General features: G+C 35.4%; 1 protein-coding gene across 1 annotated transcript; it reads right to left on the bottom strand.

Annotated features, from left to right (window-relative positions):
- Positions 1 to 955: 955 nt before the first annotated feature.
- On the bottom strand, positions 956 to 3,688 carry LOC114350437 (zinc finger BED domain-containing protein 1-like). Its single transcript, XM_028301249.1, has 2 exons — positions 3,488 to 3,688; positions 956 to 3,013 (listed from the first exon to the last, which is right to left on the bottom strand). Exon 2 carries the CDS (start codon positions 3,006 to 3,008, stop codon positions 1,032 to 1,034), a length of 1,977 nt encoding a protein of 658 aa, XP_028157050.1. The 5' UTR covers positions 3,009 to 3,013; positions 3,488 to 3,688; the 3' UTR covers positions 956 to 1,031.
- Positions 3,689 to 14,665: the final 10,977 nt, after the last annotated feature.

Raw genomic sequence — 14,665 nt, 5'->3', positions numbered from 1 at the left:
TCATAACAGTAGGTATCGCTCCATTTTCGTATTTCGAAGAATCATAATACACACACGGATAGTTAAGGAAATCCTTCGGGTATTATCTGCGCGTAGGGGTCGTTGCACCGTCAGTCCCGCGCTTGTGGTGAACACCTAATTAAACATCCCTAGGGCTGGTTACGTAAACGATAACCTTTACATTAAACGACGGAACATTTTCCGGGTTATGTAGCGTTAATTTTTGCGTTAAATTTTTATTCTGTTTTTGGGAGGTGATTGAATTTTCACTTCATTTCCTCTTACATTTTTATAGGGACGTTATATTATAGGCTATGCGTTCTTTATATTCCACGAAACAAACTTGTTTTCATTGAATTTTAATTAAATAATTTTGATCTTTACCATAGGTACCATTTCCTCATAAACGCGTAAAGGTATTAAATTGACATTCACACCAAATACTCAGGTCTATAATACCTTTAAGTTGTAACAAAATCAAACTTCTATGTCAACGCAATCAAAAGAAACAGCAATTTAAGCTGCATATTTTGAAACTCGCAAGTACTCGCAAGGGAATCAAAACCTAAAGGGTACTTCCAGTCGACCTAGAATCTTGAAATTTGGCATGAAGCAACGTTTTATAGTACACATAGGGATGCAACATCGTTCATAAAAAACATCGATACTGAAACATCGATATTTTTTTAAAGTGAAACATCGATGTCGAAATATCGATATTTTAGGACGATACATCGATGTTTTTTCGATGTTTTCGTTAATTATTAGCAGAGTCAGCAAATACAGCATTGAAATACAGAGAAAAGGCTATTTCTTAAAAAAATATTGATAACCTACTTAGATTCATTTTGTTAATCATGATCACTGACAATGTTAAACAATTAGTTACTTTAAATGATACATCTATAACGTTTTAAGATATGAAAAGTAGTAGAACGACAAATTAAACAAATAATTATCAGAAAGACAAAGATAATCACATTTATTAAGACAAAGATATGTAATCACATGTATTATGAATTAAACAGAAGTTATTTATTATTTTTTCTCATTACAGAATTCAAAAATAATAATTTTGATAATCTACTGCCGAGTAACCGGTTTCTTTCTTGGGTAATTACAGCTCCAGCTTCAGAAAATAACCTCTCACTGGGGACAGAAGTTGCGACTATCGGCAAATGTTTCATAGCTAGTTTATATAAATATGGAAATACAGTTTTCATATCTTCCCAGATTTCTATTGGATCTTCTTTTATTGAGTTAACGGGTGAAGATATAAACATATGAAATTCTGATTCTGCTTTTCTTGTTATCTTATTTTTCAAGTTATCGTGTGTTAATTGTTTATGGTAACTCCATATATCTGATTCACGATCTGCCTTTTCTTCTCTTTCTGATTCGTCAGAAGACTCAGCTGGTGAAATCATAGATTGCATATTTTTCACATAGTTGTTCACATAATTCACGACTTTAGCTTTGGCCATTGCATCTTTAAAATGAATGAGTTTAAAGCGCGGATCCAGAGCGGTTGCTAAAGCCAAAGATGAGTTGTGTTCTAACTTATTATCAAATCGCTTCATTACTTCCTTCTCAATTTCAGTCTTTAAAGAAATTGCAGCTTCAAATTTCGGAGAAAAGTTTTCTAACATACCTCGCAAACAACTAATAAGTGGAATAACTTTACTGACTGTGATATAATTCTGTCCAGAAATCTCCTTGGTCAGTTTTTCAAATGGTTTTATCAATTGCACGATTTCACGTAAACAGCCAATTTCACTAGATGTCAGCATTGGTGGAGCATCGGAACGGCATAATAATATTGCACCAATCGTTGAAACTAACTCCAAGAAACGTTCTAACATATAAAAGGTGGAATTCCACCTAGTACGTACATCTAGAATAAGCTTCTTTGTTTGACCTTCTTTACAACCGGCTTCTCTTTGTTTTTTACGCAACTCATCGCTGGCATTGACACTGCGTTTTATAAACTTTACAATTTCGCGAACTTTACCTATAATCTGAGATGCAGTTTCAGATCTCGTCAATGGATTATCTATAGTTAGATTCACAGTATGAGCAAAGCACGGTATTATTTTTTTTTCTCCGAACATGTCTCTATTTACCTTCATAACCGTACTGTCGTTATCAGTAACAATGGCAGTAACTTTATCAATTGAAATACACCATTCGGTAAGGATCTCTGTAAGCCTTCGTTGTACATACTCTGCTGTATGTCTTTCGAATAACTCGAAAACTCCCAAAGTACCACTTGTAAGTTTCGTTTCTTCTAAAAAATGAATGGTGACACCAACAAAAGACTTATTTTGCATCGTCTCTGTCCATATATCGTATGTAAGGCAATAATATTGTGCTGATTTTATATAATTTTTGAAAATACCTGACATGACTTCATACTTATCATCGACCCGTTTTTTGAATGTTTCTCTAGAAGGAACTTTATATAAGGGCACAACTTCCTTCAGAAGTTGTAGGAATCCTTTCCCTTCCACAACTGAAAACGCTTTATGATCTAAAATTATAAAATTTAAAATTGCCTCAGTGATCTTCTTATTTTTGGTACCTTCAGTACTTGTTATACTTTTTATATTGGTAAACAATTGACCCACACCCACATTGGGCTGTTGTTGAGGTTTTTCAAAACCACTAGAAGTACTAGCTCCTTTATTAACAATGTCCATGGAATCAACATTTATTACCGACATTAGAGGCGTAACAGCATCAGTACTTTCAGGATGACTAATAGCAGGTTCGCTACTTTGAGCAGTAGTATCAGTTACATCATTTAATTTCAGTTTTTTTTGTGAAGGTTCTTCTGTTATACAATCCTGAACAACATCAGCGTGTTTTTTTTCCATGTGACCCCGCAGATTAGTAGTATTACCTGAAGTCTTCAAAGTTTTATTGCAAAATTTGCATGTCGCTTCCTTATTATTGACACCTCTTTGGAAATAATTCCAAATTAAACTTTTCTTCTTATTTGTCGGCATTTTATCTGAAAAAAAAGAACGTATTGTGTTAAAATCTAACTATAACGTAATATGCCGGACGTTCAAATCACCAAAATTATATCGATAACAAAATATTTTAATCGTTGCCCATCACTATTACAGTGTAAACTAAATATTTTTTAAACTTAACTTGCGCATATAAATAACAATTGAAATAATGTAATTCATAAAATTAATTACGGCTCTATGTATGTATCAATCTAAAATAAAATATACGAAAATAAAATCTGTTCAACACTTTATTTTTAAGGTTATGTTTTGTTTATCTCATCCGTAATTTCTATTATATTGGCAATACTATACAATATTTTTTGGTAAATAAGTGTAAACGGTACATTAAATATACATATCAGCTTTTTTAAAATGTCTTTTCTAGTTCAAAACACCAAAACATGACAGCTGTAAAACTTATTTAACAACCAAGAAGACTCTCTTAAGTAAATTAACAATATACTTACATATCCTGCTTCAGTATGCTTACTTAAAATTACACTTAATTACATAAACTACGTAATTAACATAAAATCACGAACACTTAACTTCACTTGACGGCTTCGAATCTAATTTCGTTTTAATCTGGCGGTACCTAGCAATAGCAAGACGCGACGCGACTCGCGAGAGAAAAGAATGGCGCCAGTGCAGTGAACTGCAGTGGCGCGCGCGAGCCGACATGCTCACGTGACACAAATGANATTTATACACAAGTACGAGCAGCAATGGATGCATTTAATTTTTAGAAATACCGGAGAAAATATTTCTCTCCGGGAGGTCGGGAGGTTAACCATTATTTCCGGAGTCTCCCGGGCAATCCGGGAGGGTTGGGAACCCTAATGGCGCCAGGTGCAGTGAACTGCAGTGGCGCGCGCGAGCCGACATGCTCACGTGACACAAATGATAGTTACGTACAATACAACAAGATGGCGCTGCAGTTAAACATCGTTCATAAAACATCGATGTTAATACACGATGTATCGATGTTTTCTTGTAGTTCAACATCGATGTTTAACATCGATGTTTATGAACGATACCTCGATGTTTTAAAACATCGATGTATCGTTTGCATCCCTAAGTACACATGAAGGAAAAATTCCGAAAACCTTAAATTTTTAGTTACATTACAAAATATATATTTTTTAATAAATATAAACTTATGAATTTCATTTTGCAATAAAAATACCATAGTTATGACTCGATTGTCGTAATGAACGAACTTTGTAAACCTTGCAGGTTTGTACGGAACCCTCGGTGAGCGAGTCCGACTCGCACTTGGCCGGTTTTTTTAGAATACCTCTGCGGTTTACACTTTTCTTAAAATCTGGTATAATTAGCTCATCTTAAGTGAGCTATGTTCTTCATGATTATAGACATAAGTACTTGGAATAGAACCCCGCAAGTGCTACAAGGCGGATACTAACGCACCTAATTATAACATCTTTCGCTCCCGGGGGTTACATAACGAAGGATTAGTTTAAGCGACGGATCATGCGAGATTATTAATTTCGGGTTAATTTCTACGGCAATCCTGCGGGTTTAAGCTGAATTTCCCATAAATTCCCCCTCGCGTATGAAATACTGGCATAAGCGAAATCTAAGAATAGACCTGAAAATCAGCGCCGTATGTGAAATTAAAAAGATAAGGAATTGAAAGTAAGTAGTTTTTCGTTCAACATTTGGTTGGTTACTATAACTATTGGGGGTGACAGAAATCGCCTTCCTATCTTATAAAGCCTGGTTCAGACAGCGATAATCGCGCGATAGCTGGGCAGTTCTTGCAAATTTTACATCAAACTTTAACCGCAGGGTTATTGCCTCAGTGCATCGCCAATGAGAGTCACACAGAAACCACGCGGCTATCGCACTTGTATCAACCAGGCCTTGAGCTGCCACACTGGCAAATTGCAAGCGTTTTCAAAGCGGAGCGGCGACGCAGCGAATACGCTGCGCAACGTTTCCGCCTAGAGTTTGCGCCTCGTCTTTCGCTTTGAAATCGCTTGCAATCCGCCAGTGTGGCAAGGCCCTAAGTGTTCACTTGTAAGCGTTCCTATCATAGTCACCAGTGTACCTTCCTCCATAGAGGCGTCACTTTTGTATAATATTTTCATGGAAAATTGTTCCTATTTTCTCTTAACATCAATAAACCTGTTCTTACAACAGTTAACCTTTGCTCCACTTCCAACTCCATGGACGTAACAATTATGTCAAACTTATTCCTTGTACAAATTTTCAAAAACACGCTTTCATCCACTTTACCTCCATTATCATAACTCCAGCTAGCTTTTATTGCAATAGAATAAAGTTCACAATTAACTTAAAAATATTTCGCCAACGGTAAAGTTGAGTTGGTGCACGTCGCGGAAGAGACAAGTTTCTAATTACACGTTTCAAAGTTTATTAGTTAGGAGCGCTGAAGTTTTAATCAAATGTTCACCGACTATTGACTCTTCTTAATTTGGTTCACCTGGTTTTCCGATCTTGATTAATAGGGCTGAGTTTTGTGCCATCATCCAAAGTTTTCTTCCGTGGTACCTACTTTTTGTGTTGATAGCTTGCAATTAGTAACAGCACGCACCTGATGTTAAGTGAATGCAGTCTAGGGTGGCGTATACCAGACCTTTAGTGCCTATTTACTTACGCCTTCAAGAGGCCTGGATGTTAGGGAAAGACTGCAACAGGCAAATCAAATATTATTATAGTACAGAATCTAAAACCTTCGACAAATCAAAGCGCCTAGACTCGATTCTGGTAAGTATTTCAACTCATTTTGATATACTCTTAGATACAAGCCTAACCTTCACAACTGTAGCTCAGACAGGACATTTTTATCAAATCAAATCACTCGAGGAGAAATTACTCATGAAATGAGTCGAAATATTCTCAATAAAAATGGGTGAATCAAAATTCGTACGTGTATCCCTCATGCTTACAAAATGGTTACGCTTAATAATGATGGAGTGATGCGGTAGGATCTCCGAAGGGATTCTAGTTCCTAGAATATTTCTGAGCTAACGAACACACCCCTGTCATAAAAGCATGACAGCAAAACTATACTCAACATCAAATAAATCGCACCTTCCGCGACGCGAACTTTAAAGATTTTCTTCTGAGACAATCATGGTACCCCAACAATATTGGTGTTATTGTGACTTGAAAAAATACCTCTCTTTGCGCCCACCTCTGGGATCAATTAGACCAATTGTTATGGATATAAAACCAAATAATGATCTCACGTGTCCTCTTTAACGATGGATAGCGATTAATCCCAACTTAACAGTTTTATAGCTATAAAAGTTGGCTCAAACGTAACTACCTATTTTTTGAAGAAGTGACTCTGGATCCTTCTAAAGACACATTTATGGGGTAAAAACCTGTTCTTTAATGAAATGAAGGTTAGAACTAGGTTTTGAAATGGTGCCAATATTGGTAGGAAGCGGGGTTGCATACGTTTGAAAGTGCTTGTCGCGGGAGGTGCGATTTATTTGATGTCGAGTGTATTTCTAGACATGTGGGACAAAAGGCTTTAACGGTGGATATGGTTTAGGGTTCGGCCAAACCAACGCGTGAAGCCTGCGTGCGCGATGGCGATCAGTAGGATCTGCACGCGTTGTGGTTTGGCCGAACCTGAGTCTTAATAATCTTAAAAAATCTACGCCCATTACGTCTTCTAAGCCTTTAGTAGTTAACTGTCATTAAAGGCGGTGACCACTCCATTATTTATTATTTATTTATTTAGGAAAATCAGGTTTTTACAGTGTAATTAATATCGGCAGTCACGATTGTGTGAGGCGCCGCGCAGTGAAACCAAAAGAAGCCTAAGTGAATAAATAATAATAATAACAAACAATCAATTCTGAAAATAAAGGTAGATAAAGGTAGCAGGAAGGCGCTGTATGCAGGCCGCTACCAACCGTGCGATGTGGAAGTCATTGGGGGAGGCCTATGTTCAGCAGTGGACGTCCTATGGCTGAAATGATGATAATGATGAATTCTGAAAATATGAACATTTATATCACAGTTTCCCTGTAAGCATTTAATAAGGAAATTTATATTCAAAGCATTTTAAAAAGCTTATTTATTTGTCTTTTAAGCTGCTCTTGAGACTACTGAGCACATTTTTACTTCAGCAAAACGTAGGATCCAATAAATCAGAGTGATTTCCAATAACCGTTGAAGTTCCGAAGCTTGTAATAACATTCGGTTAATATTAACTCAAAATTATTCAAACACACTCGCTAGTTTAATATCTTCAAAGATAACAAACTGTTGAAATTATTAACCGTGATCTAATAACCTTGAAAATTTGATTTAATAATTTAGTTTTGGTTCAGAACTATTACAATGTAATTTGTAACTAGTCTGAGTGAAATTGGTAGACCAACACCTTATAGTTTATGAAATGATATAGTGGGCCCATAATGTTCTAATTTTAAGTAGGTACATAATGGATGCAATAAAATATAGAGTATTGATTATTTATTGATATGAATTTCTCAGTAAGCAATAATTAAGTTAGAGTTGCAGATGTTTGGGTAATTTAGAATAATTGAAAAAAGATTCAGAACTTATCTGAAAAATCTCTCATTTAAAATGTAAATTGCAAAACTTGATAGCATTTTAAATGTCATAGATTATGTGGAATTATTGAATCATCGAACAATTTTCAGGTGATGACGGTATAAGGTCATTAAAAACTGCGTGTATTTTAGATTATTCTCATGCCGTTGCAGTTTGTACCTAGTTACCTATTCCATTTTGTTAATTTGTCCCAGTTTTTTAAAGAATTCGATACAAAATAACTGTGTAGAAACAGTTAATAAATATAATTTCATGATTTTATTTGCATTTTATTCAGCAAAATACTCGTACATTTTGAAAATGTTAAATAAAGTTTAAAGCACATTTAGTATAATAAGCCTTAGCCTTGTCGAACAATTGGAAGTAAACAATAATAGCACCTTGGAACTTACAGGTTAACCCATAAACGTTGCGTTGCAAACTTGCGACTAAATTAATTAAAGGAAGAAAATTATACAACTTCAATAATACATAGGCAATTTAGTACTTAGTATCATGTATCGAACGCCTTACCATCAGAGAGTACAAAGCCCTTAGTGGTTAATTTTAAGAGCTACAATCGTCATAGATGTTTTACCGCTGTGTAGCCAGGATATACAGCTTAACCGCCAATAAAAACCTAACCAGTTAAGGTCAAGTTTGTCCCGGGGAAAAGTCTTCAACTGTCATCGGACCCGCAGGTCGGCCGTAGTAAGGACAATGTGTTCTGAAGGGATTCTTGGATGGCTCAAACTTGGAGTGCAAGTGTGGTTTTTTACCCCAGTCAACGAAGCACATGATTTCGTGCCCTGCATGCCCAAACAATTGTACGCAGGAAGATTTAATGAAGGCTACTGACAACGCCACTCTTGTGGAGTTTTGGGCTGACACTGTGTAGGTTTGAGGTCGACACGACTAGAAGAAGATCGGACCCGCAACGAAATTAATCAGAAGATTATATGTAATGTAAAATCGTGGTAAGTATACAGTTAGAGACATGATGAAACCGAATATATTACAGGTTAAAATCCCGTCATGTCTGCAGAGTGACTGGAATAATCTGTGTAACAAAGTTGTCAGTGGGTAACCGCCCCCGTTTCTTGTTGCAAACTTGGTTACATAGTTCTGACAGAATTAAATCCGAGTTACTGAGGAGCAAAACAAACTTGTACAAGTATTGAGAGGTAGACAGGAGTTGTGTTTGTAATTTAGCGGTGAAAATTGCTGAAGAAATGTACTACTGAAGAATTGTGCGGATTAATGTGAACGTATATTTCGGTACGAAAGTCAAGTTAAATAATTAGGGCCGACCAATCTACTACGTATTTGTATACCATTTGCTCTAAAATTTCAGTTCATTGGTGACCATTTCACCTAATAAATGGTCAAAACATGCGGATAGCCCACGGATTCACGGATAAAAGGCTTGTTAAGTTGCCTCCTAAAAGTAAAAATAAAACACCTTAGCCCGGAAAAAGACACGTCCGGTTTTTTACCGTAATTTTTTGTTTTCAACTTATTTTAATAAATGTGTTACAGATTTTTCCATAAATCATTGCGGTGTACAATACGGCTGCTGATCAATAGTTTACTTCATGGCCATATAAAATTCAAATTACAATATACTCCGTTGACCTTTTATCGGCTCAATAAAGTGGATGCCCACCGTAAAATTATTTTTATGCCCAACATCTTAGTACAAGAGCCAGTAATCAATTTGGACATGTAACAAAAATGGTATGAAAATTAGCTTTTACACCTTAATATCCAACTTGGTCTAGTTGTTCTAACTTATTAATGTTATTACACAATTTATAGTGTTTAGCTTATAAGATAGTTAATGAGCAATTTGCATTGTTAAAAAATATTTCAGAACTTAATATCAATACATTTTTGGAACTTTGAGTTTGTGTAAATCGAGTAAAATATTAATATAAAGGTGAGCATTGTATACGAAAAGAAGGCTAAGTTTTAACCATCTCTTAACGAATTAAGTATGTAGTAATTAATTGTCAACTTTTTAATCTGAAAAAAAAAGCCTAATAACTGCTCTGTCGATTAACACACGTTAGTGTATTTCATACCTACATAGAGTAATAGAATAAAATTTCAGGTTTCATGCCTTAGCTCTAGGCCTACTTTGGATATGTGAGCCAATGAAACAAAACTTCGACACTAAAACCGTACCGTAAAACAAATTTCCGTCATACATTAGAGGGAAATTCGGTCTACATTTCCCCTGCTTCCTTTGTACCGGTATTTTTATTACTCAATCGGTTGCCCTGCGGTTTATAATCTCCAGAAATTCGGATGTCACCGGTATTTTAACATAAAAGAATTCAGGGCGTGGGAAATCTGTCTTATAACTAACATTTTCAATGTATCGCTGTTTCTATAAAATAAATAAATAAATAAATAGTCGGGAGAAAATTCTTCGTCAAGTCAACGTTTGGAAAGAATGTTATGAGTTATTTTAAAGTTTCTAAAGCTAATATGAAGAGACTTACAATTAGTAAGAGCACATAACAAGTTAGTGCTAAATATTATTAAAATGTAAAATAACTTGTTTAATTGGTACTTATAGTATATAAGAAAAGCAGTTTTAGACAGTTAGTGCAAGATTAAAGGAAATACGATTGAGTTACAAGTAACTGAGTTGAGTCAAGACTCAAAAAATGTTTCGTCAAAAGAAAATCTCAACAAGCTTTACCTATCTACTAACAAAGACAAAATGAATATGAATATGAATCACTACGAACAGAAATATTATGATAACTCAATAAATATCATAAACACTGAAGTTATAGAAAAAATGCTAATGCAAGATACGAACGAAGCAGTACGCCACCCGCGCCGTTTCGAATGGCTCTGAAAAAACAAAACAGCGCATCTGTAAAAACAAGATGGTTGATAAAATAGGGAAAGCGGCAAATTGTTTTCCTTCCAAATAATACAAATATCTATATTTTAATGTATTATACAGGTACCTATTGTCTAAAAAATATCTTTAGTATTTTTATAAAGCAATTATAAATTTTCTATAGGTGCGACGTCTGGTTGAAATGGGTTGGAAAGTGTTTCTATGAGTTTGAAGGTTTGTGTATAAAAACATGAATGATTTTGAAAACCTTAAGGAGTGCCGTACAATCAAAATAACTACCGAAACAAAAGAAAAATGCAAAATCTATAATACGCGTATGATATGCCTTTTTAAATACCTATCTAGTTTATTCAGAAAACCATTAAGCCAGTTAAAAGTGGTGTCGACAGACTTTGTTTTATAGTTTCAAAATTGCTGCAAAAAATGTTTTCGATCAACAGATATTTCGACGAAACGGGACCAAAGATTTCTGTCAGTGCTTTTCTGCGAACTATGGCAACGTTTAACCCCTTTTGCTTTACCAAAAGTGGGATGGTATAGGCGTATAAACACAATCACTACTTAAAGTCCTACGATTCCGCCACGTCTGTCTCAGAAACAACTGTTCGGATTTTCATTCGGTTTAAACTAATAGATAGAGGGATTCATGGAGGTTCAGGAATGTTTAGGTGTATAATTAATTTGTCAAGGACGTAAACATATTTTTATACCGACTACTACTAATAAGGACGGGCGTGATAGTTTTTCTGTAGCAAGCCGATATACACGACGAAAAACTAGTATACGTGTAAATAAACTTACGATTAACGTGAACAAAACAACAGCCTTCCGCAACATCTAACTGCTTAGTACATTAGGTTATCCTTGCGGACTTAATTCTGGAAATTTCCATCAGCAGTTGATGCGGGGAAATAAAACGAATGGCCGACTATATAGAGGGGGATGCTAACAAATAGTATGGGTTAATGCGCATTCCCTCTAAAGAGGATTCCCGTAATTAATACGTATGTGAGCGGGGCTTATCTCTTAAATAAAGCTGTAATAGTGGACGAAATTAGGAGATAGTTGACAGATCTTTAGACTTGATGGCCATTGAAGGGGTAATTATTACCAAATAAATAAATTTTGAATTTGAATTTGAATTTGAATGGCTATTATTAGATGGCAACCAGTTGTTGACAGCTGAATAAGGTTAGTTAATTACTCTCAGTATTGATTTCAAACGATAGTTCTGATTGTCTTGACGAAAACATATTTTTTTATCAATAAGTTAGTAACACTTTAACAAAAGATTCAAGCCAATCATGAAAATTAGTGCTAAGATAATCACGTCATGGCAATTGTCAGCGTCTTTTTAACCGACTTAAAAAAAGAGGGGTTTCCGTTCGCGTTGTATAGGTACCTACGTTTTTTTAAATCTGTGTACTTACATGGCGCTGTGTAAAATGCTCACTAATTTACTGTTTTTTCATTCCCGTTTGCGTCCTGTTGCTCTCCGTATTAAATGGTATACATCATCTATTTGATTGCTTTCAGTCGGTCGACTATCGTCAAAAAACTAAACGCAGTTCATACTTCGTAAAAAACTCATAAAAAAACTCTTTTATGTAAGTAGGCTTTAAAAAAGCACAGTAAGTCCCAGTATTAACCCTACCACTGCTTCAGGACAATAAATTGGCAGCAGCGCAAGAAACTCAGACACTATTGTCAGCCTCTTTTTCAAAGGTTTATAGGTTTTCGAAATACATAGTTATACCTAAATATTTATGCGAGCTAGGCAGTTACGCATCCCAAACATTTTTATCTTTTAAATAATCATCGATTTTATAGTAAGCCCTTTTTCATTATCATATCGGATCACAAAGCTATCGGTATGTATATAGAAATCTACTGAGGCCAGTTTTACTTGTGGTTGGTTGATGTGCCGAAGTGCAATCGCCTCCTATTGCAAACTTGTTCTAACGAAATGAAACTAAAATCAGCATTAATTTCAGTAACTTTACCATGAGTTTACATGAGTCGTAACCTCTAGGAAGCGCGTATAAAATAATCTATACCATTTTAGTTCTTGAAAGTTGGTTGAACCACTGGGGGCGCTGTACAATCTGTCATACATTTGTGTGCTTACCATGAGTTTACCTACATGAAACTCGCTACCAACTGCGTAAAAAAATTGCGGTGTAACTCTCTAGCCACAGATTTATTATGAAAATTGAAAGTATTAATAAATCTGCTCTTTTATAACACGATACTCCTTGAAAGCTTTCAGTAACTTAATAATGCTAAATTATTCTTCACTTGAGAGAAGGCTGACCTTTGCAAATTGAGTTTTGGAGATAAAATCCGATAATCCAATAATATCTCTCAAGACTTTCAAGAACTGTCAAACTATAGATACAACTAAGAAATTATAGGTATGTAATATTAATAATTAAAGCAATGACCGTGCCCATGAATACGTATGTATCTATTTAGTACCTACCTTTATCACAAGCATGTTTACAAAAGTACACGTTAACTTAAAAATGTTAACAGCATTGTTGTGTTCCGGCAGTTAGAGGTAAGATAGCCAGTTCCTCCGTGGTTGAGGATTTCGGGTGAAGCTCGCTTCCACCTTCGGCCTGATCATCACTTACCATCAGGTGAGATACAGGCCAAGAGCTTCCTTGTTGTGGATAAAAATAAATTAAAAAAAGTGTACACGAAAATCCACTCTTTGTAGTCAAAATAGGAACTGTTTTGCAACAAAAATTGTAGTCTGTCGTACTGTCGACTGTAGAACTATTTCAGCCCATCTAAATGTAAAGAGAAAAAAGTTAGTTCATCTCATAACCGCGTTAGTGAAAGTAACAACCAACTTTTGTACTACCGTTGGAAGCGGTTGAAAATTGTCGTCAACAAACAAGTACAAACTCATTACGTACTTATTTACTCAGAAACATCTCCGGAGGAGTGTAAATTGGTTACTACGAAGAAGTTTGAGTCGTGACAGTACCACTGGGAATAAATATCAGGCGAGTTAGTGAGACCTCAGTATAGTGGAGTTAGGAACAGAATACGCCTTATGAAAACAGCTGAAAGTTCAGCAGATGACGAGCCAAATATGTAGGAGCAAATCCAAATCCTTTCAAGAAAAACATTTCTACATTTGCATGCTCTGCTCTGTGGTCTAGTAGCAAGAACACTTGTTGAAGATGTTTAAGGTTCGATTTCCTGTAGAGCTAAAATTTTCTGCTAGGTTTGTGGCTGAAGGTATGGCTCGTTCTTTTTACCTCGTTAGAGGCTCCATCTTAACTAAGTCTAAAGCCTTAACTACAATGTCAGTAAAATTTATTTATTTTATTTATTTATTTTTATTTTATTTTGTTTGGAAAACATACAGTGAAACAATAATAGATTAACCACTGCTTAAGAAACTATACACCATTTACATGTTTTCGCATATATGTAGCAATACAATTATACAACAAAAGCCAATTCGCTTACATGAGAGAGTTATTTTTAAATTAAGATCTATACCTACATTAAACAGCTGATGAACCGTCGAACCAAGATTTAGCCAATGTGTCCCTAAAGAGATTTGGTTTCGAGTTAAACAAATCGAGTTCAGGAATGGTAACCAATTTGTTCACTTCACATGCCGATCGCAAAAAGAATGAATTCTGTCTGTAGTTGGTACTGCAGCGGGGGATATTTAAATAAATAGGGAGCCTTACAGTTCTATTTGGAACTTTGAGACAGATTTTCGAGAGCAGTTCTGGAGAATCAATATAATTCTGTGCGATTTTTACTAAAAATATGATATCTGCAATTGCTCTTCTGTGTTTAAGGGGTAAAATATGGAATCTACGACATCTGGTCTCATAGTCAGAATCACGAATCCCACACTTGTACTGCAAGAACCTCATAAAATTGCCAGTCCTGTGCGGTTGAGGTTTCTGAGTGAAGTTAACTTCCGCCTTGGATCTGATCATCAATTTCCATCAGGTAGGTACAGGCCAAGAGCTTCCCCAGCACAGTACAAGGAATATATTTTTTTTTAATTTGAATGCTTGATTGTTCAGTAAAGAATTCAAAAAACGTGATTTTTATGTCTTGGTAAAATTACATGTTAATTGTTAATTCATTTGCTTGCTGTTTTGAAGGGATTCTGCATCTTTCTCTACTGTGATATCAGCAAAGTTCGTCATGACTGACGGATTAT

The sequence above is a fragment of the Ostrinia furnacalis genome, unplaced genomic scaffold, assembly GCF_004193835.3.
Source record: "Ostrinia furnacalis isolate ACB-3 unplaced genomic scaffold, ASM419383v2 OfSCF0890, whole genome shotgun sequence".
NCBI lineage: Eukaryota > Metazoa > Arthropoda > Insecta > Lepidoptera > Crambidae > Ostrinia > Ostrinia furnacalis.
The sequence above is the reverse complement of the archived record's forward strand: the minus strand, read 5'-3'. Positions and strand labels throughout refer to the sequence as shown.